General features: G+C 46.9%; 1 protein-coding gene across 1 annotated transcript; it reads left to right on the top strand.

Annotated features, from left to right (window-relative positions):
* Positions 1-6,176: 6,176 nt before the first annotated feature.
* Positions 6,177-25,303, top strand: LOC128060673 (2-acylglycerol O-acyltransferase 2-like). Its single transcript, XM_052653050.1, has 6 exons — positions 6,177-6,318; positions 13,600-13,778; positions 22,189-22,393; positions 22,710-22,884; positions 23,512-23,711; positions 25,149-25,303. Exons 1-6 carry the CDS (start codon positions 6,228-6,230, stop codon positions 25,301-25,303), a joined length of 1,005 nt encoding a protein of 334 aa, XP_052509010.1. The 5' UTR covers positions 6,177-6,227.
* Positions 25,304-27,270: the final 1,967 nt, after the last annotated feature.

Genomic DNA, 27,270 nt, shown 5'->3' on the forward strand with positions numbered 1-27,270 from the left:
GAGTCTTCTCCAACACCACAGTTCAAAAGCATCAATTCTTTGGCGCTCAGCCTTCTTCACAGTCCAACTCTCACATCCATACATGACCACTGGAGAAACCATAACATTGACTAGACGGACATTATTCGGCAAAGTAATGTCTCTGCTTTTCAATATACTATCTAGGTTGGTCATAACTTTTCTTCCAAGGAGTAAGCATCTTTTAATTTCATGGCTGCAATCACCATCTGCAGTGATTTTGGAGCCCCAAAAAATAAAGTCTGACACTGTTTCCACTGTTTCCCCATCTATTTCCCATGAAGTGATGGGACCAGATGCCGTGATCTACATTTTCTGAATATTGAGCTTTAAGCCAACTTTTTCACTCTCCTCTTTCACTTTCATCAAGAGGCATTTTAGTTCCTCTTCACTTTCTGCCATAAGGGTGGTGTCATCTGCATATCTGAGGTTACTGATACTTCTCCTGGCAATCTTGATTCCAGCTTGTGTTTCTTCCAGTCCAGCGTTTCTCATGATGTACTCTGCATATAAGTTCAATAAGCAGGGTGACAATATACAGCCTTGACATCCTCCTTTTCCTATTTGGAACCAGTCTGTTGTTCCATGTCCAGTTCTAACTGTTGCTTCCTGACCTGCATACAGATTTCTCAAGAGGCAGGTTAGGTGGTCTGGTATTCCCATCTCTTTCAGAATGTTTCACAGTTTATTGTGATCCACACAGTCAAAGGCTTTGGCATAGTCAATAAAGCAGAAATAGATGTTTTTCTGGAACTCTCTTGCTTTTTCCATGATCCAGCGGATTTTGGCAATTTGATCTCTGGTTCCTCTGACTTTTCTAAAACCAGCTTGAACATCAGGGAGTTCATGGCTCATGTATTGCTGAAGCCTGGCTTGGAGAATTTTGAGCATTACTTTACTAGCATGTCAGATGAGTGCAACTGTGGGGTAGTTTGAGCGTTCTTTGGCATTGCCTTTCTTTGGGATTAGAATGAAAACTGACCTTTTCCAGTCCTGTGGCCACTGCTGAGTTTTCCAAATTTGCTGGCATATTGAGTGCAGCACTTTCACAGCATCATCTTTCAGGATTTGAAACAGCTCCACTGGAATTCCATCACCTCCACTAGCTTTGTTCGTAGTGATGCTTTCTAAGGCCCACTTGACTTCACATTCCAAGATGTCTGCCTCGAGATTAGTGATCACATCATCATGATTATCTGGGTCGTGAAGATCTTTTTTGTACTGTTCTTCCATGTATTCTTGCCACCTCTTCTTAATATCTTCTGCTTCTGTTAGGTCCATACCATTTCTGTCCTTTATCGAGCCCATCTTTGCATGAAATGTTCCCTTGGTATCTCTAATTTTCTTGAAGAGATTTCTAGTCTTTCCCATTCTGTTGTTTTCCTCTATTTCTTTGCACTGATTGCTGAAGAAGGCTTTTTTAATCTCTTCTTGCTATTCTTTGGAACTCTGCATTCAGATGCTTATATCTTTCCTTTTCTCCTTTGCTTTTCACCTCTCTTCTTTTCACAGCTATTTGTAAGGCCTCCCCAGACAGCCATTTTGCTTTTTTGCATTTCTTTTTCTTGGGGATGGTCTTGATCCCTGTCTCCTGTACAGTGTTACATACCTCATTTCATAGTTCATCAGGCAGTCTATCTATCAGATCTAGGCCCTTAAATCTATTTCTCACTTCCACTGTATAATCATAAGGGATTTGATTTAGGTCATATCTGAATGGTCTAGCGGTTTTCCCCACTTTCTTCAATTTGAGTCGGAATTTGGCAATAAGGAGTTCATTATCTGAGCCACAGTCAGCTCCTGGTGTTGTTTTTGTTGACTGTATAGAGCTTCTCCATCTTTGGCTGCAAAGAATATAACCAATCTGATTTCGGTGTTGACCATCTGGTGATGTCCATGTGTAGAGTCTTCTCTTGTGTTGTTTAAGAGGGTGTTTGCTATGACCAGTGCATTTTCTTGGCAAAACTCTATTAGTCTTTGCCCTGCTTCATTCTGCATTCCAAGGCCAAATTTGCCTGTTATTCCAGGTGTTTCTTGACTTCCTACTTTTGCATTCCAGTCCCCTATAATGAAAAGGATATCTTTTTTGGGTGTTAGTTCTAAAAGGTCTTGTAGGTCTTCATAGAACCGTTCAACTTCAGTTTCTTCAGTGTTACTGGTTGGGGCATAGACTTGGAAAACTGTGATATTGAATGGTTTGCCTTGGAGACGAACAGAGATCATTCTGTCGTTTTGGAGATTGCATCCAAGTAGTGCATTTCGGACTCTTTTGTTGACCATGATGGCTACTCCATTTCTTCTGAGGGATTCCTGCCCGCAGTAGTAGATATAATGGTCGTCTGAGTTAAATTCACCCATTCTAGTTAATTTTAGTTCACTGATTCCTAGAATGTCGATGTTCACTCTTGCCATCTCCTGTTTGACCACTTCCAATTTGCCTTGATTCATGGACCTGACATTCCAGGTTCCTATGCAATATTGGTCTTTACAGCATCGGATCTTGCTTCTATCACCAGTCACATCCACAACTGGGTATTGTTTTTGCTTTGGCTCCATCCCTTCATTCTTTCTGGAGTTATTTCTCCACTGATCTCCAGTAGCATACTGGGCACTTAATGACCTGGTGAGTTCCTCTTTTGGTATCTTATCATTTTGCCTTTTCATACTGTTCATGGGATTCTCCAGACAAGAATACTGAAGTGGCTTGCCATTCCCTTCTCCAGTGGACCACATTCTGTCAGACCTCTCCACCATGACCCGCCCATCTTGGGTTTCCCCGCAGGCATGGCTTGGTTTCATTGAGTTAGACAAGGCTGTGGTCCTACTGTGATTAGATCGATTAGTTCTCTGTGAGTATGATTTCAGTGTGTCTGCCCTCTGATGCTCTCTTGCAACACCTACCATCTTACTTTGGTTTCTCTTACCTTGGGCATGGGGTATGCTTCACGGCTGCTCCAGCAAAGCACAGCCGCTGCTCCTTACCTTGGACAAGGGGTATCTCATTACTGCCGCCATTCCCTACCTTCAACGTGGGATAGTGGCAGGTGCCAATTTGTAATTGACACACAGGAGAAGATGAGCACACGTCCTGTTACTTTGCCATCTTGTTACTATGGCTTCATGGCAAATCACTTCATGGTCCCATCACTTCATGGTAGATAGAGAAAATGTGGAGACAGTGACTCATTGGAAAAGACCTTGATGCTAAGAAAGATTGAAGGCAAGAGGAAAAGAGGTGGTCAGAGGATGAGATAGTTAGATAGCATCACCACTCAATGGACACAAATTTGAGCAAACACCAGGAGATAGTGAAGGACAGGGAAGCCCAGCATGCTGCAGTCCACGGGTTTGCCAAGAGTTGGACGAAACTTGGCAACTGAACAACAACAACAACCTTACAAGGGTTATCAGATCTCATATTAACCTGTGAAAGATTCGTGAATGCTGTGGTGAACACCATTTCAGAGCTCATGGTGTAGTTCAAGAATTCAAATCCTTGGAGAGACTATGGAGGAAGATCCTAAATTACAAAGATTTGCTGCTGCCAGTTTTTAACTTAAGTCAATGAATTAAGTCAACCTGTATATAATAAAAATGCCAAAATGCTGCATCTGGTTGAATGAGGGGATGAGAAGAAAGAGTTAGCTTTATTTCCCTTGTTTACTCACCCTGCCCTATAATGCCTGTAATCATGAAGATGGAATAAATTGTTCCATTTATTGTTTCCATCATTAAAAGAAAAAGCACAAAAAACACTACAGAGGGATGGATGAAAATTAAGAATGAGCTTTTCAAAGAAAAGGAAATTCCTGTGACCAAAGCCATGTGCAACGTGCGTGTTCAGGAAATGCAAGATCCCAACCCTAGCTGGCAAAGAGCCCAACACTAGCAAACAATAATAAGTCTGACCACACCATGAGGCCAGCATCCAAGTGATCTCAGATACATTCTTGGTGAGGGTGTAAACTGGTGCTGCCATTTTGGGAAAAGCCTGGCACTACTCCTCCCCAGCTCGTACAGTCACATACCCTTTGACCCAGCAGTCTCTCTGGCTGTTGAGAGGGAGAAAGGACATAGAGACAGAGACCGGTGAGAACCCTGGTATCAGAGATGATCAAAGAGGCTGGCTGTGGGTGTAGCTTTCCCCTGCAAGAAATATCTAAATCAACAGAAGACTCATGGGTGAACCTGTGATAAAATGATATTCAAATGGCCAATGAACATTTTAAAATGTGCTCAGCCTCATTAGGCAATCTCATTAGGCACAGAGGAAGCCACTGTGAGCACAATAAACTGTCCCCATGTCCTCACTACAACGGATTAAATGTTGAGGAGGATGTGAAGCAACTGGAATTCTCATGTGAAGCTTGTGGGTATAAATTTGTACAATCACTTTGGGAAATATGTGAACTTACACAAAAAGACCCAGCTGTTTTATTTCCAGGCACATACTCAACACAAATGTATATAAATGAGCACTATAAGCCCGGTACAGTACACCTGTCCTGCCGTGTGATACATAACAGAGCTGTGAAGACTGTAGATCAGAATTCTCATCAAAAGGAGATTTTTGTCCCTCTTTCTTTTTATTGTACTATGTGAGACAATGGATGTTAACTAAATCTATTGTAATCATTCACAATGTGTCTAAACCAAATCATCATGCAGTATACCTTACGTTTGTACAATGATGTATGTCAATCTTTTCTCAAAGAAAAAAAATTGGAAAAAACAGAAAAGAATGCCCATAGCAGTACAGTTCATAATAGCCAGACTCAGGCAATACCCTACATGTCCCCCAGCAGATGAATTGTGGTATATCCACCCAGTGAAGTCTTACGTAGCAATGAGAAAAAACATACTGCAAATATACACAATTTGGATGATTCTTGAAATATAATCTTGAGCCAGAGAACCAGTCTCAAAAGAATATTTTGTGTGAGACTCACTTGTAAATTTCAGAGCAGACGAGGGTGGTATGAGGTTTGGAGAAGAGAGGAGTGACAGGCAAAGACGCAGGTGCTGGTCAGGTCCTATTTGTCCATCAGAATGGAGATCACACCAGTGTGTTCACTCTGGGACAATGTATCACCCCTACACTGAGGACTTGTGCCTTTTCCTGTATGTTTGATATATTTCAGTTCAAAGTGCACATTTAAAGGAAGAGATTCAGGAGAACCGACTAAGAGAGGTGAATGGAGAGGGACAGAAAGAGCCTAGAGTGATGCTAAGGTTTTGGCCTGTGTAACCAGGTCACTGGAGTCCCCTTTCCTGCGATGTCAAAGAGCAGAGGAAAGGCTGGCCTGGGCAGGAGAGGAAAGGTCAAGTTCAGTCTTAGACAGGCTGTGAAACAGATGCTGAGCAGACTACCAGGAAGGATATCAAGAACCCACCTACACAGTCAAGTCTGGAGCACAATGGGAGGTCAGGCTGAAGATGCAGTTTGGAAGTGTTCGTCCTGTAGACAGACTCCGAGGCCATGAGCCTGGATGAGGTCTCTGCGGGAGAGAGGAGGGAGGGTCCAGGCACAGAGTGGGCAGGAGAGCCCTGGTGAGGAATAAGAGCCACCGTGGAGACCCAGGGGCAGCCAGAGGGGCAGGAGGAAAACCAGGTGAGTGTGGTGTCCACAGACCAGTGGTTTCAAGGAGGAGGGAGGGACCAGCTGTGTCTGAGGCTGCTGAGAGGTCAAGATGAGAGCTGAGAATTGACCACTGGATTCAGCAGCATGGAGGCCACTGGTGAACTTGTCAAGGGCAATTCCACAGCACAGGAGCTGTTACTGTGTATTTGTGGAGGGGAAGAGCAGACATGGCAGAAGAGGGGAGACAGCTACTGCAGCCAAGTCATTGGGTAGATGTGAGGAGGACAGAACTGCCCTATACCTAGTGCTTGACCTGTCAAGGGGAGGGCAAGATTCAAGCAAAAAGAGAAAGATATCTGGCAGATAAGGTATTGCCTGAGCAGGCGAATGTCCTTCCCTTCCTCCTTCCTTTAGCTGACTCCAGGGCAGGTGGGTTCAAAGGTTTCTCCCAGGAAACAGATTCCTGCCAAGGTGAGGGCAGGGAGGCATTAGGCTGGGCCGGGGTGGGTGGGGCACCCTCCACCCAGACCACTAATGCTTACTCAACCTCTGGCAGCAACAAAACCAGTAGGTGCCTCAGACCACAGCAGAGCTCAGAGAAACCTGTGGAGTCAACCGAGGAGACGGCATGGTGAAGTTCGCACCCCTGTCCGTGCCGTGGGAGCGCAGACTGCAGACCTTTGTGGTTCTGCAGTGGATTTTCTCCTTTGCGGTCCTGGGTAAGGCGGGCTGGGCTGGGGGGACAAGAGACCATGGGATTCTTCATCTCATCTGCTGGCACCATACTAGTTAGGAACGGCTCCCCCAAGAGCTAGTGTCTAGCCTGTGGACAGACCCTACTAGACTGGGGATAAAATATGGACAGACTCTGTACAGGCTCTGAAATGGTCAACAGCCATTTCACACACTCACACACAAACATGCATGCACACACACATGCACGCAGGTACCATATGTATACTCCATGTCTTCCCTTAGATCCTCCCCCAAATTTTGCAGCTAAAGCATTTATCCCCAGGAAAGCAAGAAAACCAGCTCCTTACCACTGGCATCCTTGATGACTGACCTGTGTCTCTGCTCTAAAGGTTGTTGGGACATTTTAAATGTCCCTGCTGCTACTGCTAAGTCACTTTAGTCGTGTCCGACTCTGTGCGACCCCATGGACGGCAGCCCACCAAGCTCCCCCGTCCCTGGGATTCTCCAGGCAAGAACACTGGAGTGGGTTGCCATTTCCTTCTCTAATGCGCGAAAGTGAAGTCGTTCAGTCACGTCTGACTCTTCGCGACCCCATGGACTGCAGCCTATCAGGCTCCTCCGTCCATGTGATTTTCCAGGCAAGAGTACTGGAGTAGGGTGCTATTGCCTCCTCCCTAGTTACCCCCATCACACAGATGAGCAGGGAAGCTGAGTGCCTTAGATGTGCAAGGCTGTAGGTCTGGGCTCCTGTGCTGCCAAAGGATGAAAGGGAAGGAGGCAGAGGGTTGAGAGAGGGCTGAGGTGTGGGAGGAGGTGTGGAGCAGGGGGTACCCCAGGGCAGGGGACAAGTCCCTTGGCTCCTGGAGGAAGGGTCCTGGGGGCCCAGAAGCAGGTAGGCTGATGCCTGAGGATCACAGGGTGGGGGTGGGGGGATGAGGGACATCTTGCTCACCTGGCCTTGGTGGAGCTTTGCCAGCATGAGTGTGTCTATCTGCCCTCATCCACCCCCAGCTCAGCCCAAGACCTGGGACCATCATGAAGAGCACAGGGAGGTCGAGCAGCCCTCAGCCTGGAGCTAGAGTGAGGACAATTGAGAAGAGAGATCTGGGCCAGCTGGTGCTGGGAGCAGGAGCTTGTACCTTGTCCCTTACCCTGGGGAAAAAGGGGAGCCCCAGGAATGCTTTAGGAATGGGAGGGACAAGGTTCAGTTTGTGCAGTACAGGTCCCAGTGCTTGAAGCCTATGGATCTGCTGTGTTTGGAGTACGGGGGATAGACGGATGGCAGGGAGTACATGTAGGGGGAAGCTGAGTGCCCTAGATGTCCAGGCTATATCAGGGGTCCCCAGTTTATGTGGCATGGGTCAAATCCAGCCCACTGTTTTTTTGCACTTGTACAGCCCAAGAATAGTTTTTACATTTTAAATTCTTGCATAATTTAAATGATTACAGGCCTATGTAATATCCTCCAAGTTGCCCCATAGAGCCAGAAAGTATACAAAATATTTTCAATCTGGTTGTTAAAATAAAGATTACTTATCTAGATCTAGGGAAGCTTCCAGTGGATGGAGAGAAGGGACCCTTTCCAAAGATACTCAGGAGATGGGTCCACAAGTCAGGATTTAGTAAGGGCTTCCAGTGGGCCAGTAAGTGCTGGCCATACAGTGAACAGCTGGTTCACACTGGATATAGAGCAGGCATTTGGGAGAGGGGCAAAGAAGTAGCCAGAAAGTGTAACAAGGACGTGTCACCAAGGACTCAGGGCCCAGAAACAAATACTTTCCAGTTGGTTTCTTGTTTACTGTTTCTTTTCCTCTTCTCTGTAGCTCACACACTCACACAGGAAGGTAAACTCCTTTCGAACAGTTGGTCTTGTTCTCAGCTGAATCTCCAGCTCCTAGAAGAGTTGGTGTCCACTAACATTTGTTGATAAATGTCTTGTCCCATCTGACTAACTTTCTGTGTGAGCTCAGTCAATTTGCATGCCCTCTCTGGGCCTCTGTAAAGTGGGGTTTTACATATTTCCTTCTTGGTGTTATGAGAGAAGGTAGAGGTCTCCCTTCCTTAGGGAATGAAAAGATCACCAAGTTTGGTTTTGCCTGCTGATAGGAGTTAAGGGTGATGTGGATGGTGAGGAGTTCTTTCTAAGTGCAAGGGCCTCTTGAGTGGGTTTTTCCTAACCTTAACATGGTACATTAGTTGCAAAAGCCAGCATGTGCTGTTGTAACACTTCCAAACAGAATGTGTATCCTACAAGTGAAAGACTTCCCCAAATCCTATGCTCTTCAGTTCAGTTCAGTCACTCAGTCATGTCCGACTCTTCAGGACCCCATGGACCACAGCACGCCAGGCCTCCCTGTCCATCACCAACTCCCAGAGTTTACTCAAACTCATCTCCATTGAGTCAGTGATGCCATCCAACCATCTCATCCTTTGTCATCCCCTTCTCCTCCTGGCCTCAATCTTTCCCAGCATCAGGGTCTTCTCAAATGAGTCAGCTCTTCGCATCAGGTGGCCAAAGTATTGGAGTTTCAGCTTCAACATCAGTCCTTCCAATGTACACTCAGGACTGATCTTTAGGATGGACTGGTTGGATCTCCTTGCAGTCCAAGGGACTCTCAAGAGTCTTCACCAACACCACAGTTCAAAAGCATCAATTCTTCGGCACTCAGCTTTCTTTATAGTCCAACTCTCTCATCCATACATGACCACTGGAAAAACCATAGCCTTGACTAGATGGACCTTTGTTGGCAAAGTAATGTCTCTGCTTTTTAATATGTTGTCTTGGTTGGTCATAACTTTCCTTCCAAGGAGTAAGCGTCTTTTAATTTCATGGCTGGCTGCAGTCACCATCTGCAGTGATTTTGGAGTCCCCCAAAATAAAGTCTGACACTGTTTCCACTGTTTCCCCATCTATTTGCCATGAAGTGATGGGACCAGATGCCATGATCTTCTTTTCTGAATGTTGAGCTTTAAGCCAACTTTTTCACTCTCCTCTTTCACTTTCTTCAAGAGCCTTTTTAGTTCCTCTTCATTTTCTGCCACAAGGGTGGTGTCGTCTGCATATCTGAAGTTATTGATATTTCTCCTGGCAATCTTGATTCCAGCTTGTGATTTTTCCAGCCCAGCGTTTCTCATGATGTACTCTGCATATAAGTTCAATAAGCAGGGTGACAATATACAGCCTTGACATACTTCTTTTCCTATTTGGAACCAGTCTGTTGTTCCATGTCCAGTTCTAACGGTTGCTTCCTGACCTGCATACAGATTTCTCAAGAGGCAGGTCAGATGGTCTGGTATTCCCATCTCTTTTAGAATTTTCCACAGTTTATTGTGATCCACACAGTCAGAGGCTTTGGCATAGTCAATAAAGCATAAATAGATGTTTTTCTGGAACTCTCTTGCTTTTTCCATGATCCAGTGGATGTTGGCAATTAGATTTCTGGTTCTTCTGTCTTTTCTAAAACCAGCTTGAACATCTGGAAGTCCTACTCTCTAGGGAGCCACTACATATATATATGTAGTGGCATATATATGCCTCTAGTGGCAAGGCTTATATGAAAGCAGCAGTAAAAGTAGAGTCCTAACCACTGGACTTCCAGGGAATTCCCTCCAGGGAGTCACTACTAACAACTCAGTTTTATTCTCTACAAGCAGTTTTCTTTTTCTTTTGAAGAAAAAAAATTTTTTTGATGTGGACCGTTTAAAGTCTTTATTGAATTTGTTATAACATTGCTTCTTTTTTAAGTTTTTTGGATTTTTAGCCCCTGAGACATGTGAAATCTTAGCTCCCTGACCAGAGATTGAACCCACATGCTCCCTGCATTGGAAGGCATGATGGTAAAATATATATAACTTATACTTGGTCATCTGAACCATTTTTAAGTGTACAGCTCAGTGACACTACATTTATTCACTTTGACCGTCATGATTATCCATTTTCAGAACTCTTTTCATTTTCCCAAACTGAACCTCTGTACCCATTAAACAAAAATGCCCAGGTCTCCCTCCTCTAGCCCCTGCCAATCACCATTCTCTTTTCTGTCTCTATGAATTTGATTGGTCTACGAACCTCACAAAAGGGGAATCATCAAGTATTTGTGTGTGACTATCTTTATCTCACTTCACACAATGTCCTCAAGATTCATCCTTGTCGTTGCGTGTTCCAGAAATCCCTTCCTTTTGATGGCTGAATCATATTCCATTGTGCTATTTGCAACATTTTTCATCCTTTCATCCATCAATGGACTGATGGACATCTAGGTTGCTTCTACACTCCTTTTGGGTTGATCACTTTTCTGTTTGCCTTAAATATTTTTTAATAAAGACCTTGAATGGGAAAGTTGTAGAAGAGTGGGAATAAAATGCCACCATTTTCACAAAAAAGAACATGTCCACCCTGGTAGATGCTCATGCCTAGAGGATGGAAGGATGCTTGCAGGTCTGGAGGGAGGAGGCAGATGCCCAGAGACAAGGATGGCTCGGCAGTTGACTTAGATTTTTAAGTGTTTTTTTAAAATCCAAATATTTAATGTAAAAAAAAAAATTATAAAGAATGTCAGCTAGGACTGTCTGCTGCTGCTGCTGCTAAGTTGCTTCAATCGTGTCTGACTCTGTGCAACCCTATAGACAGCAGCCCACCAAGCTCCGCCGTCCCTGGGATTCTCCAGGCAAGAACACTGGAGTGGGTTGTCATTTCCTTCTCCAATGCATGAAAGTGAAAAGTGAAAGTGAAGTTGCTTAGTCGTGTCCGACTCTTCGCGACCCCATGGACTGCAGCCTACCAGGCTCCTCCGTCCATGGGATTTTCCAGGCAAGAGTACTGGAGTGGGGTGCCATTACCTTGGGGCAAAATCAAAAGTGTACATGGGTTATTCCCACTTTCAGAAAACCACTTCTAGGAACTTCCAGACCAGGGACTCTTAGACTAGTCAGCTAGGACTCTCTACCTTAGGGCAAAATCAAAAGTTTACTTCCCTGGTCTGGAAGTCCCTAGAAGTGGTTTTCTGAAAGTGGGAGCAACCCATGTAGACCTTTGGTTTTGCCCCAAGGTAGACAGTCCTAGCTGACATTCTTAAAATTTTTTTTACCTTAAATATTTGCATTAAAAAAAAAACACTTAAAAATCTAAGTCAACCGCCAAACCATCCTTGTCTCAGGGCATCTGCCTCCTCCCTCCAGATCTGCAAGCACCCTTCCATCCTCTAGGCATGAGCATCTACCAGTGTGGACATGTTCTTTTTTGTGAAAATGGTGGCATTTTATTCCCACTCTTCTACAACTTTCCCATTCAAGGTCTTTATTAAAAAATATTTAAGGCAAACAGAAAAGGGATCAACCCAAAAGGAGTGTAGAAGCAACCTAGATGTCCATCAGTCCATTGATGGATGAAAGGATGAAAAATGTTGCAAATAGCACAATGGAATATGATTCAGCCATCAAAAGGAAGGGATTTCTGGAACACGCAACGACAAGAATGACTCTTGAGGACACTGTGCAAAGTGAGATAAAGATAGTCACACACAAATACACAAATACTTGATTCCTCTTTTGTGAGGTTCGTAGACCAATCAAATTCACAGAGATAGAAAAGAGAATGGTGATTGGCAGGGGCTAGAGGGGGGAGACCTGGGCGTTTTTGTTTGATGGGTACAGAGGTTCAGTTTGGGAAAATGAAAAGAGTTCTGAAAATGGATAATCATGACGGTCAAAGTGAATGAATGTAGCGTCGCTGAGCTGTACACTTAAAAATGGTTCAGATGACCAAGTATAAGTTACATATATTTTACCACCATAGAAATTTAAAAAACAAAACAAATTGCCCTAAACACAATACTGTGGAAAGTCAGCTCCATGAAGGCAGGAATTTCTGTCTGTTATACACGACTGAACCACCAATGCTTGGCACATTATACGTGCTCAGTGTTATGTGAGTTCCAACCTATTTCCTCTGGTTTATGAATTTTACTACTGTTCAGATTGGGTCAAAAGTCCCCTCTTCCTGGAAGCCGGCCAGGAGTGACAGACCCAGTCTACTCTACTTTCACATTCAGTACAACTGGTGGCTGACATTTTAACAGCGTGAGTGCATGGTATTGAGGAGAAGGAATGGGATGGGGTAGGAGGAATATGCTCTGAGAATGATGCTCCATTTGCATTAGGTTAGGGTCATCCCCTCAGACCTCCCGACTCTGAGATGAAGCCAGGGTTAGCCTGCAGTAAAAGATTGGGAATTGTAGGTAAGAAGGTATTTCCTCACTTGACCAGGTCATAGCCATGCTGTATCCCTGACCCATGGGCCAGCCACAGGTTGGCCTCTTCCTTCCTCTTCCCTTCAGCAGCAAAGGGCAAGGTGGTCAGAGGAAATAGCATGATCAAAAGCTAAGAGACTGAAGGAACTTCTCTCCATGTAGATACACTGAACAGTTTCATGTGGCCAGAGTATAGGGTCCATATGGGTGAATGAGGCTGGAGCAAGATGGGGGTCATCTAGCTATGCAGAATCTGAATACCAGGCTGAGCTACATGGGCTGTTTTTAAAGTCATGAGAAAGTCATGGAAGGACTTTAATTAGAGGGGGGATCTGGCAGGATTTATAAATAGACAGATGGGCAGTGAGTGGGCAGAGAGAGGGCTGGGCAGAAAGCATTTCTCCTGTTTCTTTGGGGTCCTTAAGGGTGTACATTAGGAAGTGTTAATCTAGTCACTTCTCTCCCAGGCATTTATTGAGCACCCAGTGAATACAGACTACTTAACTGGACAGAAATGGGGGTGCAGGGGTAAAACTGGAACGAATAAGCAGCCTGGTACAGTGGGGAAAACTTAGTGTGGAGTTGGGTCTGCTGCTGCTGCTGCTGCTAAATTGCTTCATTCGTGTCCGACTCTGTGCGACCCCATAGACAGCAGCCCACCAGGCTCCGATATCACTGGGACTCTCCAGGCAAGAACACTGGAGTGGGTTGCCATTGCCTTCTCCAATGCATGAAAGTGAAAAGTGAAAGTGAAGTCGCTCAATCGTGTCCGACTCTTAGCGACCCCATGGGCTGCAGCCTACCAGGCTCCTCCGTCCACGGGATTTTCCAGGCAAGAGTACTGGAGTGGGGTGCCATTGCCTTCTCCGGGTCTACCTGGCTTCAAATCCAGGCTCCCAGTGTGACATGGACAGGCTGCATTCTTTCCTCCTTGAAGTCAAGAGAGTCTCCCCACTTCCTCCTCGGGCGAGGGCTGGACAGGGCAGTGCTGCTAGTTTGGAGGAGAGCTTGTTCCTTCATTCCTCTGACCGCTCATCTTCCTGCTTCCCTTCCCAGCCCAGATCTGCATTGCTGTCTTCATAGGCCTCCTGTTCACAAGATTCTGGATCTTCAGTGTCCTATATGCAGTCTGGTGGTACCTGGATCTATCCAAGCCGTGGCGGGGGGGCAGGCGCAGCGAGGCCTTAAGGCGCTGTGTCATATGGAGGTACATGAAGGACTATTTCCCCATCTCGGTGAGTAATGGGGTGGCTGGGGTGTGGTCAGGACTGTAGTGCCCCACACGTCCATGGGAAGTGTGATCTTCTGTGCAGTGAGCAAATACTGGGCTGGGAGGCAGGAGCTGGGCTTCCACCACTCTGTGGCCTGGGGAGGAGTCAGCTTCTGTCTGGCCAGGATGTAGGGCCACTATGCAGATGGATGGATGAATGAACAGAATTTGAAGGAGCTCTGTGAGCCATATATTGTGGCACACCTTAGGTATCTTATAGATGTAAAGCCCTTAGCAGCCATGCTTAGGGGTGCAAGTTATAAACTTAAGGTTCTAAGAGATCACCTAGCCCCACACTTCATAAGATGAGGAGACTAACCCCTAGAAAGGAACAGGATGTGATTGAGGTCACATACAAAGTTCTTCTACTGGATTAAAGTTTGTCCATTGTCAGTCTAGAGGGATGGGGGGAGGACAAGGAACTTGTTTTAGGTTCTCTAACCTGCCTGTCACTCTGGTACATTATGCATCCTTGGACAAGGACTTGCTGCATTCTGAATGTATCCTGGATACTGTATCCAGTGATCACACCGATCCCTGACACCTGAGTTCTTTTGAATCTCTGACTTTCTGACTGAGGGCACCTGATGGCCATTTGGACACTTGACCCTGGACCCAAAGTTCAGACCTGAGTAGAACAGGATCCTTGATTTGAGTGAACTGACCTTTGACTCCTTTCCTGAATCCCAGACAGACTAAAGTCTTAGATGTAAGCAGCTGGGCGAGGATGATTTATTGACCAGATAGAATGGGGAAGGTGATAGGGACACAGAGAGGTGCCAGCAGGGACAAGTAGGCCTCCTCTGGAAACAGGAGAGTGAGTGGACAGTGCTGAGCTGACCTGAAGGGACCAGGTTAGTGGGTGGTCTTCCCAGGCCCCATATCCACTTCCTCTGCAAGGTGCCCTCCTGGGACCTTGTCAGCAGAAGCTAGTAGGGTTTGCTGGGGCCTTAGAGGAGCCATGGGCCTGCCACAGGCAGAGTCCCTCATCCTCACCCCAGAATCTCTCGACTTTCAGATTATGAATTCCCTTCTCTCTCTTTCTTCTTCCCAGACCAGGGATTGCTCTTCTGTGCCAGAAAAGCCAGAGTTTCCATGAGAAAGTGTTGTGACATCAGCTACCAAGCCAAGGAAAAGCCATAAGTAGTTTCTGGCCTCAAGTCGAGCTTTCTGGCTCTCTTTGTGGATTCTGTCCCTGTGGTCTCACTCCACACTGTGAACTGAATCCCAAGTCCAGCAGGGAAGGAAAGCTGGCCTGGGAAGGGAAGCACACGTACAGGCCCAGAAGCTGACCAGGCCATGGTTTCTGAGCATTAGTGTGACTAAAGCAGAAGGTACACTGGGGATGAAGTTGGAGAGGTTTTTAAGGATAAGATAAGGGAGACCAGTGGGCTTCCCGGGTGGCGCTAGTGGTAAAGAACCCACCTGCCAATGCAGGAAATGCAAAAGACGTGGGTTCAGTCCTTGAGCTGGAAAGATCCCCGTAGGAGGGCATGGCAGCTCACTTCAGTATTTTTGCCTGAAGAATCCCATGTACAGAGGAGCTTGGTGAGCTCCAGTCCATGGGGTCGCAAAGAGTCAGACTCGACGGAAGCGACTTAGCACGCACATGTAAGGGAGACCAGTGCAAGCTATTCCACAGAAATGAAGTCTTCAACTGAAAGCTCTCCAGCGGGCTGTCTTCCTGCCATCCTGGGGCCTCCAAAGGGCCTCCTTTGCACCTGGAGTTTCTGCCAGTTGCAGAAAATGATTCTGTGCCTGTCTTATCCAACACTCTCCTGCTTTTCCCCCAGAGAGGATTTCTCAGCCCTGACACTAGTGACAATGGTGGCACACTGGACACTGCAGAATTTACCTGCACAGTGTTCAGGACCCTTGCCTACATCAGGCCTTTGGCGTTACCACCTACAGAAGGCAGGCAATACCACCTAGTGGCCAGCAGAGGGCGGGCTGATGAGCACTTTGACTTGCTTGTCCAGGCCTGGGAGCCTGCAGGGGTGGGGCTGTGGCCCCAGAGTCTGGACCGCTGCACTTCCCAGGCGACCCTCCAATTCTTCCACACACTTCTACAGCACAGGGCTGGAAGGGATCTTACGATGGCTAGGAGGTAAGGGTTCCCAGGTAAGGAGTCCGCACTCAACTGGAGCTCCCACCCATTCATAAGCCTCTGTACTCTGTGTCAAATTAGCCTGTGTTTCTGAGCTGCCTTCAGCTCTTACTGATTTTATGAGCTAGGGTCTATTGGGAGAATTTCAAGAAAAGTTGGGAAACTATTATATTTCTGAGCATTGGATCTTTCTAAGTGCAACATTTGGGCTTCCTAAAGAGCTAATTTTTTTGCCAAGAGAACGCATTTGGCAACTTTCTTTTGCCAAGAGAACGCACTGGTCATAGCAGATACCCTTTTCCAACAACACAAGAGAAGACTCTACACATGGACATCACCAGATGATCAACATCGAAATCAGATTGATTATATTCCCTGCAGCAAAAGATGGAGAAGCTCTATACAGTCAGCAAAAACAAGACCAGAAGCTGACTGTGGCTCAGATCATGAATTCCTCATTGCCAAATTCAGACTTAAATTGAAGAAAGTAGGGAAAACCACTAGACCATTCAGGTATGACCTCAATCAAATCCCTTATGATTATACAGTGGAAGTGAGAAATAGATTTAAGGGACTAGGTCTGATAGAGTGCCTGATGAACTATGTACGGAGGTTCGTGACATTGTACAGGAGACAGGGATCAAGACCATCCCCAAGAAAAAGAAATGCAAAAAAGCAAAATGGCTGTCTGAGGAGGCCTTACAAATAGCTGTGAAAAAAAGAGAAGTGAAAAGCAAAGGAGTAAAGGAAAGATATAAGCATTTCAGTGCAGAGTTCTTAAGAATAGCAAGGAGAGATAAGAGAGTCTTCCTCAGCAGTCAATGCAAAGAAATAGAGGAAAACAACAGAATGGGAAAGACTAGAGATCTCTTCAACAAAATTAGAGATACCAAGGGAACATTTCATGCAAAGATGGGCTTGAAAAAGGACAGAAATGGTATGGACCTAACAGAAGCAGAAGATATTAAGAAGAGGTGGCAAGAATATACAGAAGAACTGAACAAAAAGGATCTTCACAACTCGGATAATCACGATGGTGTGATCACTCATCTAGAGCCAGACATCCTGGAATGTGAAGTCAAGTGGGCTTTAGAAAGCATCACTATGAGCAAACCTAGTGGAGGTGGTGAAATTCCAGTTGAGCTATTTCAAATCCTGGAAGAGGATGCTGTGAAAGTGCTGCACTCAATATGCCAGCAAATTTGGAAAACTTAGCAGTGGCCACAGGACTGGAAAAGGTCAGTTTTCATTCCAATTCCAAAGAAAGGCAATGCCAAAGAATGCTCAAACTACCCCACAATTGCACTCATCTCACATGCTAGTAAAGTAATGCTCAAAATTCTCTAAGCCAGGCTTCAGCAATATGTGAACCATGAACTTTCAGATGTTCAGGCTGGTTTTAGAAAAGGCAGAGGAACCAGAGATCAAATTGTCAACATCTGCTGGATCATGGAAAAAGCAAGAGAGTTCCAGAAAAACATCTATTTCTGCTTTATTGACTATGCCAAAGCCTTTGACCATGTGGATCACAACAAACTGTGGAAAATTCTGAAAGAGATGGGAATACCAGACCACCTGACCTGCCTCTTGAGAAATCTGTATGTAGGTGAGGAAGCAACAGTTAGAACTGGACATGGAACAACAGACTTGTTCCAAATAGGGAAAGGAGTATGTCAAGGCTGTATATTGTCACCCTGCTTATTTAACTTCTATGCAGAGTACATCATGAGAAACGCTGGACTGGAAGAAGCACAAGCTGGAACCAAAATTTCCAGGAGAAATATCAATAACCTCAGATATGCAGATGACACTACCCTTATGGCAGAAAGAGAAGAGAAACTAAAAAGCCTCTTGATGAAAGTGAAAGAGGAGACTGAAAAAGTTGGCTTAAAGCTGAACATTCAGAAAACGAAGATCATGGCATCTGGTCTCATTACTTCATGGCAAATAGGTGTGGAAACAGTGTCAGACTTTATTTTTTGGGGCTCCAAAATTACTGCAGATGGTGACTGCAGCCATGAAATTACAAGACATTTACTCCTTGGAAGGAAAGTTATGACCAACCTAGATAGCATATTGAAAAGCAGAGACCTTACTTTGCCAACAAAGGTCCATTTGTCAAGGCTATGGTTTTTCCAGTGGTCATGTATGGATGTGAAAGTTGGACTGTGAAGAAAGCTGAGTGCCGAAGAATTGATGCTTTTGAACTGTGGTGTTGGAGAAGACTCTTGAGAGTCCCTTGGACTGCAAGGAGATCTAACCAGTACATTCTAAAGGAAATCAGTCCTGGGTGTTCATTGGAAGGACTGATACTAAAGCTGAAACTCCAATACTTTGGCCACCTCATGGGAAGAGTTGACTCATTGGAAAAGACTTTGATGCTGGGAGGGATTGGGGGCAGGAGGAGAAGGGGACAACCGAGGATAAGATGGCTGGATGGTATCACCGATTCGATGGACATGAGTCTGAGTGAACTCCGGGAGTTGGTGATGGACAGGGAGGCCTGGTGTGCTGTGATTCATGGGGTCACAAACAGTCGGACACGACTGAGTGACTGAACTGAACTGAAGTGAACTGAAGAGCTAATGGTGGAGAATCAGGCATATGCCCCCAGGAGGACCTGTCTCCATCTGCTGTTCCCCCTGTCACAGCTGGTGACATTCTGCATACATAGTCTTGCCCTTTGCTTTTCCATCTGATGAGCAATCGTGGCCATTTTCCCCTATCAGGACAGGAAGAGTTGCATTGTATGTCCCTATGGCTACACAGTGGCCCACAAGGAAGTATTTCATAATTTGTCTAAACAGGCTCTGTTGATATACATTTGACTGGATGCCAAGTTTTGGTATTACCAAAGGGGGGGTGAACTTCAGTTAATAATCATGTTCAGATGCTGTTTTGCACAAGTGTGAGAAATTCTGTAGCTAAATTCCTAGGCAGTGGAGTTGCTGGCTTAAAAAGGTCAGTTACATTTTAATACTGATAGATATTGCTTCATTGTCTTTAAGGGGTTGTAACAAAATTATTTTCCCACTAGCTGAGAAAGAGAATTCATAAAATACTTCAGTATGGGGAGTCAGGTATGTTTTTAAAGAAACATGCTGAGATGGGTTCCTAAGGAAACACCTTTCCCAATGAGAATAACCAGAAATATCTCTTGTCCTTATTTTCGGGGGCTTCCCTGGTGGCTCAGAGGTTAAAGCATCTGCCTGCAATGCGGGAGACCCGGGTTCAATCCCTGGGTTGGGAAGATCCTCTGGAGAAGGAAATGGTAACCCACTCCAGTATTCTTGCCTGGAAAATCCCATGGACGGAGAAGCCTAGTAGGCTACAGTCCACAGGGTCGCAAAGAGTCGGACACGACTGAGCGACTTCACCTTCACCTTCACCTTCCTTATTTTCACATTCAATAAATTCCCACTGCATGAGTGAAAGAAGTTTGCCTTTATCTGTGAAGCAATGGTGACTCCACCTAAGGTCCCCTCAGACTTTCTGCAAAGGGTCAAGGGTAACCAGAGGGCAGAGTGGGGGAGGGAGTTTGCAGAGATCAAGTCCAGGTCAACGACAGGACAAGCTGGGACGGTTCAGCTGCGGTAGGGCAGATAGGCTTAGACTTCCAATGCTGTCCCTTGGGTCCACCTCCAGTGCTATCTCTTGGGCCCCTGCTCTGAGATGGGCGGCCAGGCCTCTGGGGCCTGAAGGTAACAAACATCCTCAGGGCCAGTGCTGAAGATTTCAGCTTGTTGACTTGATGACCTTTCATGGTGCCAAAGCTGAGCCTGAGCGGAACGGACTGCCTGCACCTGGAAGCGCAAATTACGAGGCCTGGGTAGTCTTGTCAGGGAGCTTCCTGCCAGGGGCTTAGGGCTTGGGTCAGGGGCCTCAGGGCCTCTGAGTCTAAAGGCTGTGCCTCCCAGAGCCCAGGGCTCTGTAAAGGGTGGGCCCTGCATTTCCTGGCAGAGTAGGGAAGGGGGTGGTGACACACAGAATCACTGGCAGTTATCTTTGCACACTGAAGCCTGTCCAGTAACTGGTGGGGGCAGCATTATGTTTTTAAAATTATTTTCTGTTCAGCTGTGCTGAGTCTTTGTTGCTGTGTGTGGGCTTTCTCTAGTTGCGGATAGTGGAGATTACTCTTCACTGAGGTGCGTGAGTTTCTCATTGCGGTGGCTTTCTCATTGGGTTTCTCTCTTGTTGTGCAGCATGGGCTCTAGGCATGCGGGCTTCTGTGGTTGTGGCTTGTGAGCTCAGTAGTTGTGGCACACAGGCTTAGTTGCATCCCAGCATGTGGAATCTTCCCGGACCAGGAATTGAACACATGTCCCCTGCACTGGCAAGCAGATTCTTAACCATTGGACCACCAGAGAAGTCCAGGAGTGACATCTGTTAACTCAGTTCTGCCCCCTCTGTCCTCATCCCACTTTGCCTGGAAGCTGCTGGTGATGAACAGCTCTCCTCTCTCACTCCTTCTACAATGTCTGGTGGTTTCTGGTGCACCTTCTGTGCTGCAGGACCAACCAGACCTGGGAAGAGCTGTCAATAGCTAGGGGAAGAGGTGGATAGATGGTAATGAAGGTCTGACACAGGGGGAACAGAGAGCCATCAGGGAGACACTTGAATTGTACAGAGGGGTAAACAGGACTAAGGCCAGCCTCCAGGTCTGCAAACTCCTTCAGTTCGATTCAGTTCAGTTCAGTTGCTCAGTCATGTCCAACTCTTTGTGACCCCATGAATCGCAGCACACCAGGCCTCTCTGTCCATCACCAACTCCCGGAGTTCATTCAGACTCACGTCCATCGAGTCAGTGATGCCATCCAGCCATCTCATCCTCTGTCGTCCCCTTCTCCTCCTGCCCCCAATCCCTCCTAGCATCAGAGTCTTTTCCAATGACTCAACTCTTCTCATGAGGTGGCCAAAGTACTGGAGCTTCAGCTTTAGCATCATTCCTTCCAAAGAAATCCCAGGGCTGATCTCCTTCAGAATGGACAGGTTGGATCTCCTTGCAGTCCAAGGGGACTCTCAAGAGTCTTCTCCAACACCACAGTTCAAAAGCATCAATTCTTTAGCACTCAGCCTTTTCACACTCCAACTCTCACATCCATACATGACCACAGGAAAAATCATAGCCTTAACTAGATGGACCTTAGTCGGCAAAGTAATGTCTCTGCTTTTTAATATACTGTCTAGGTTCCGTCACAACTTTTCTTCCAAGGAGTAAGTGTCTTTTAATTTCATGGTGGCAGTCACCATCTGCAGTAATTTTGGAGCCCCCCCCAAAAAAAGTCTGACACTGTTTCCATTGTTTCACCATCTATTTGCCATGAAGTGATGGGACCGGATGCCATGATCTTTGTTTTCTGAATGTTGAGCTTTAGGCCAACTTTTTCGCTCTCCTCTTTCACTTTCATCAAGAGGCTTTTTAGCTCCCTTTCACTTTCTGCCATAAAGGGTAGTGTCATCTGCATATCTGAGGTTACTGATATTTCTCCCGGCAATCTTGATTCCAGCTTGTGTTTCTTCCAGTCCAGCATTTCTCATGATGTACTCTGCATATAAGTTAAATAAGCAGGGTGACAGTATACAGCCTTGATGTACTCCTTTTCCTATTTGGAACCAGTCTGTTGTTCCATGTCCAGTTCTAACTGTTGCTTCCTGACCTGCATACAGATTTCTCAAGAGGCAGGTTAGGTGGTCTGGTATTCCCATCTCTTTCAGAATGTTCCACAGATTATTGTGATCCACACAGTCAAAGGCTTTGGCATAGTCAATAAAGCAGAAATAGGTGTTGTTCTGGAACTCTCTTGCTTTTTCCATGATCCTGATATAGCTAGCGAATTCTCACTCCCAGGTCCTACGTGCTGAGTTTTCTCATAGGGAATTTGGTTAGAACAGGGCTGTTTGAGTGGCAGCCCTGTGTGTGGCCCTTGATGGTGTATGAACTATGCCAATTATGATTATCCTGTCCTGTAGTCTTGGTAATTCCAGGGAACTCACAGACCTGAGATTCTCAGCAAAATGTAGGCAGGGCAGGGTCAAATGTCCACATTTAATACATTGAAAGCTGGAGAGGGAGACAATTTGTCTGAAGCTCACAGCAAGTCTGGGACTTGGGTGGCAGTAGGATCTCCCTGGGTGCATTCACATGTATATCTCCATCTTCCTAAGAACTAGAGGCTCAGAGAGGGGGCGCAAGCTACCCAAGATCACACTGGTGCTTGCAGAATGGTATGAGGTACAGCTCCGATTCAGCAGATTGCTGTCCCTGCAGCTGGTCAAGACTGCCCATCTGGACCCCTCCCGGAACTACCTCGCTGGCTTCCACCCCCACGGGGTTCTGGCCACCGGAGCTTTTACCAACCTGTGCACAGAGAGCACCGGGTTTTCCTCACTCTTCCCTGGCATCCGCCCACATCTGATGATGCTGAACTTGTGGTTCTGGACTCCTTTCTTCAGGGATTATATCATGTCAGGGGGTGAGTTTTCCCAACCCTGAGTAACCCAGTTGGGTGAGGGCTGCGGGCATGGAGGAGCAATTTTACAGAGGGCTGTCAACACTTCTGTACTTCTTCCAGGTGAATGCGTAGTGGAGAAGGAGGCTAGATTCAAAGAAGCACTTCCCACAGCTCTGTGCTTAGTGATCCACTCAGTTGGGGGTTGGGAAGACCTGAAGGGCTCAGTCCCAGTCCTCAGGGAACTCACAGTTGGGAACTGGAGTGGAGCCTAGCCCACATCTCTGCCCATGGTCCCTGCCCCTTCACCCCATACCTAACCGCCTTTCTCTCTCCCCAGGGCTGGTCCCAGTAGACAAGGAGAGCGCTGCTCACATTCTGAGCAGGGAAGGAGGCGGTAACCTCATGGCCATCATTGTTGGGGGCGTCCAGGAGGCACTGGATTCCAAGCCTGGAGGCTACAAGCTGGTGCTGCGGAACCGCAAGGGCTTCATCAGGCTCGCCCTGATGCACGGGTATTGGGAAGAGGGCTCTGGGTTCAACTGGAGATTGGCAAGGATTGTGTTTTGGTGGGAAGACAGCACAGATGAATACACATCCTATTTTGGCAGGAAGAGTCACAATCCATTGACAGTGAAGATTCTGTGTTGGTGATCCATGTACTGTCTCATTCCTAAATAGCCAGAGAAGATTCTAGAAGGGAGATTTGGTGATGAAAGGGAATAGGGTCAAGGGTCATATTACTGAAAACTTGCATTACATCTGAGTCTAGGGCATTTGGGAGAATGGTGTTTGGGGCATAGCTTAGAGGTGTTCTCTTACCTTGAAGCATCTGTGAAGAATACAAGCTAACTGGGAAGAAGAAATTTTTCCAGAAAGTTTGCATGTTTTATGCCTGGAAGGGCTCTCTGAAGCATTCTGTTCTGTCATGGTGTAACTGGGAAGCCATGGTCCAGAGAGGAGCCCTGACCTGCCTAAAATCACAAAGCAAGGCTGTGGCGGGTCTGGAGAACACCCAGGGCCTCCTGCTTTTGTCCCAGGGCTTTGTCCTCTGCTCCAGTTCCTGCTCACTAGGTCCCTGCAGCAGGCTATGTGGCCAGCTTCTTGCCCCTCCGCACGCTCTCTCTCCTGTCTCCCTCTAGGGCAGCTCTGGTGCCAATCTTCTCCTTTGGGGAGAATGACATATTTAAGCAGGTTGAGAACTCTCCTGGCTCCTGGGTGCGCTGGTTCCAGGACCGACTTCAGAAGATTGTAAGAGTCTCCATCCCACTCTTCTATGGCCGTGGAGTCTTCCAGTACAGCTTTGGTCTTATGCCCTACCGCCGGCCCATCACCACCGTGGGTGAGCCTAGACTCGGGGTGGGAGAGGAAAGGGCTACACAGTCAGGGGCTCAAGCTGGTGTTGCAAAGGGGACTAGACATGAGCCAAAGACATCATTGAATTTCACGGAGTTCACATTCCAGAGTGTGAAACAGATACACAGGCAGATAACCCTGATGAAAGAAAGTCTGGGATGGGAAATCTAACTGAGACAAAACAAACAAACAGTTACCTCTACTGATTACTGGGCACCTGCTGTGTGTCAGGTACTGCACTGACTGCTTACATGCAGCAGCTTAGTTTTCCCAACAACCTTGTAGGCAGTGATTATTATCACCATTTTACTAAAGGCAAACTGAGACTCAGAGAAGGTAAATCACTTCCAAAAGATCACCCTGTCCTTGATACAAAGTTGAGGTTTGATGAGGGTCTACTTCGTTTTTTATGATGCCAGAGAGGAGGGTTTAATTCTGACAGGAGGATCTTGTAAGGCTTATTGGAAAAGTGGATACAAGGGAAGGGCATTCCAGGTCTGATAGTATTGTGTGTAAAGTAGCAATCAGCAGGCTGTGAAGGAGAGCCTGAGGGATTTCCCTGTAAATAATGGGCATGGGCCTTAGTGCCTGGATTTTGCACCATCTTTTCAGCTATTTGATTGTCTCATTTGCTTTGTCTTGGATTCCAACTAGGTTTCAATGGCAAAGCTTGTAGAGTGAGGTCTTTTCATCTCCACTCACCCAGTCATTTCTTAGTTGAGTACAGGCTTGGCCAACCCTCTACACCATGTCTTTCCCTGGGTTGTCTGGCAATATTTTCTTGAATATAATTCACAACGGATGCTTCCAGAACCATTCTCAGGAGAAGAAGACAGGACAGCTGCTTTCTGAGCCAGGCAGAACTTGAGGAAGGAGGTTGATAGGTCCTCCCGTGTCCTCCCTAGAATGGGGGGCACTGTAGTGGAAGGAGAGGAGGTAGAAGGCACTTGGGCTGTGGGCCACCTCCTCTCAGACATACAGACACTTCCACTCATGGGATGTGAGACTCCCAGATCCACGTGTCCATGAGGCTAAGAGCACAACCTCAGGGCTTACAACCAGTCACTGATTCTTCCTAAGTGACCCTGACCAATTTACTCAACCTCCCCGAGTCTCAATGCCTCAGCTGTCAAATAGGAATAATAGCAGGTTCTATCTTCTTAGGATTGTTAGGATGACTTAAGAGATAATGCATTAAAATGCATTAAAACTGGTGCATTAAAACACCAGCTGGAGATATTGTTAATATATCAGAATCTTGGAGTTGCCCTAACATCTTAGAATCTATGACACAAAATAGAATTGCAAGGGAAGGAGAAAGAGTGCTTACCTGCTCAGATGACCATTGTGGTGGGAACCCCGAGGGTCCCTGTGCCTTCAGTGGTTCTGGCTCTGAGCTACCACTCACCTCTGTGTCTTGCAGTGGGGAAGCCCATCGAAGTGCAGAAGACATCACATCCCTCCCAGGAGGAGGTGGACAGGCTGCACCAGCGCTACATGAAGGAGCTGGAAAACCTCTTCGAAGCCCACAAGCTCAAGTACAACGTCCCCAGAGACCAACACTTGGAGATCTGCTGAACACCTCCCCAGAGAAGGGGCTCCTCCAAAGGGCAGTGCTGGCATTAGGGAGGATGGAGGAAGGTTCTGTGATCCCAGAAGGCTTCCTGGAGGTGTCTGTTGAACACAGCTCCAGAGCCTTCCCTGACTCCTGCATCTCCACCCCACGCCAGGCCTTGGGTCACAGCTGGCTCCTTGGCAGAGGAGACCGGACTCTGGCATAGGTGACTTGCTCTCCTGCACTGACTCCTCTGTCGTGGGCCCTCCCCTTCATTCTGCCCACCTGAGAAGTGGGAGAGGATGATGTCTGTGTCTCCGTCCTCTGTGGTCCTGTCGCTCAATGGGCAGGACAAGAGCAGCTCCAGTGAGCAGGTTTCTCTGCCTCTGCCTTGAGTGACAGCACAGAAGCAGCCCCCAGCTGCTACAAGCTCCCCCATCCTGCATTCTGCCTGTCCCAGCTCCTCCCTCCCTGAGCTGGAGAGGAGGGCGAGGCCGCAACCCCCTGACTTATCCTGGCACCTTCAAGTTTCTGAGTCCTCTGAGCCCCAGAGTGGCAGCCAGAGGGGCCGGAAAGTGGGGAAGGAGACTGTAGCTCTATCACTGGCTGAATGACCATGGCAGACCTCTTCACCTTCCCTCTGGGTCTCAGTTTCCCCCAGGGACTAAGATGACCTCTGACCTCAGCTGTGATGTCACATTGGCTGAGAGCTCCATGAGTCAGCCGCTGTTCCTCCTTTGTAACTTCAGCCCTGACTTTGACACAGAAGGGAGCTCCATAAATGTCAATTCATCAGTGAAAGAATTCTGTTTCAGCCTTCTCTTCCTCCACCCTTCTCCCCAGCTGGGAGCCTCCCATTGTGTCCCAGCCTGGCCCTGCAGCCCTGCTGCTCCGTGTCCCCTTCCCAGATGGTGGATCCGATGGGCCACAGAATGGCATGTTACTCCTTCCTCCCCAACCAGTCAGCTCCAGCTTACCACCTCTGTCCTGTTCTGTGGGAGACAAGGGGGAGGCTATGTGCAGACACAGGGCAGACCAGGGAGAGAAGGAACATGAGGAGTGAATGGTCAGTGTCTGCAAGCAGGGCAGATGGGGACAAGCCTTTGATAAGGAAAATTCTGGGTCACTGGCTCTGGGATATGTGTCATGAATGATCAGACAGGATGATAGGGTAGGACCAGTACTATGAACGCCCACATCTGGAGTGGGAAAGCAAGTTCTTTTCCCTCTAGAAGCTAATCATAGCAATAAGTACAAATGGGGTGTTGGGGGTGGGGGGAGTGGGGAGAAATTCTGTGGATGTAAATTTAGGTTCAGTAACCCTGGGCAAGATCCATCCCCTTTCAACCTCAGGTTTGTTATCAGGGAAATAAGAATTACAGTACCTAACTTGGGTTTGTGCGTGGAATAGATAATATTATGAGATGGTTAACCATTCCCCATCCTGTGAGAAGTGCTGGGGAGTAGGAGTAATTAGCAGGCAGGCCATAAATGTACTCAGCATCTCTTGATGGCCTGTTCTGACCCTAGGAGGTGGGAGCAATAGGGTCCCAAGAGGGGGGAATCAAGTGCAGTGGGGTTGAGAGGGGAAGTGATGGTTTCCATCAAGGGAAGAGGAGGGAAGTGGCAGGTAAGCAGGGCCATTGAGGAAGGACTAGATTTTCCAGGAGAGAAGTACCTGCCCACTGCAGTTTCTATTGCTAGTATTGAACCACTTCAGACTTTAGTGGCTGAAGGCAGTAAGGATTTATTAAGTTCGCATCTCTGTGGATGGCGGGGTGATTCTCACTCTTTCAGCTCTCCCACCTGCTGTGTCTTGGGACCTGTTGATATCTTTCCCAGGATGCTTTGTCTCCTCAATTTGATCATCCAAAGGTCACCTCCTTGGTCAAGCCCTGCACACCCACCACCCTCAAGCTAAAACCCTGCTCTCCCAATCCACTGCCTGAATCAAAGTTAGTTATCCCTCTTGTAGAGAAGTTTGGTGTGA

The sequence above is a fragment of the Budorcas taxicolor genome, chromosome 15, assembly GCF_023091745.1.
Source record: "Budorcas taxicolor isolate Tak-1 chromosome 15, Takin1.1, whole genome shotgun sequence".
Classification (NCBI taxonomy): domain Eukaryota; kingdom Metazoa; phylum Chordata; class Mammalia; order Artiodactyla; family Bovidae; genus Budorcas; species Budorcas taxicolor.

What these genes read in the sequence shown, in the direction of transcription:
- LOC128060673 (XM_052653050.1), top strand. Translation starts at nt 6,228, where the DNA reads ATGGTGAAGTTCGCACCCCTGTCCGTGCCGTGGGAGCGCAGACTGCAG. An exon ending in TTTCTCCTTTGCGGTCCTGG is followed by an intron (nt 6,319 to 13,599) that starts GTAAGGCGGGCT and finishes TTCCCTTCCCAG; the next exon opens with CCCAGATCTGCATTGCTGTC. An exon ending in CCGGCCCATCACCACCGTGG is followed by an intron (nt 23,712 to 25,148) that starts GTGAGCCTAGAC and finishes TGTGTCTTGCAG; the next exon opens with TGGGGAAGCCCATCGAAGTG.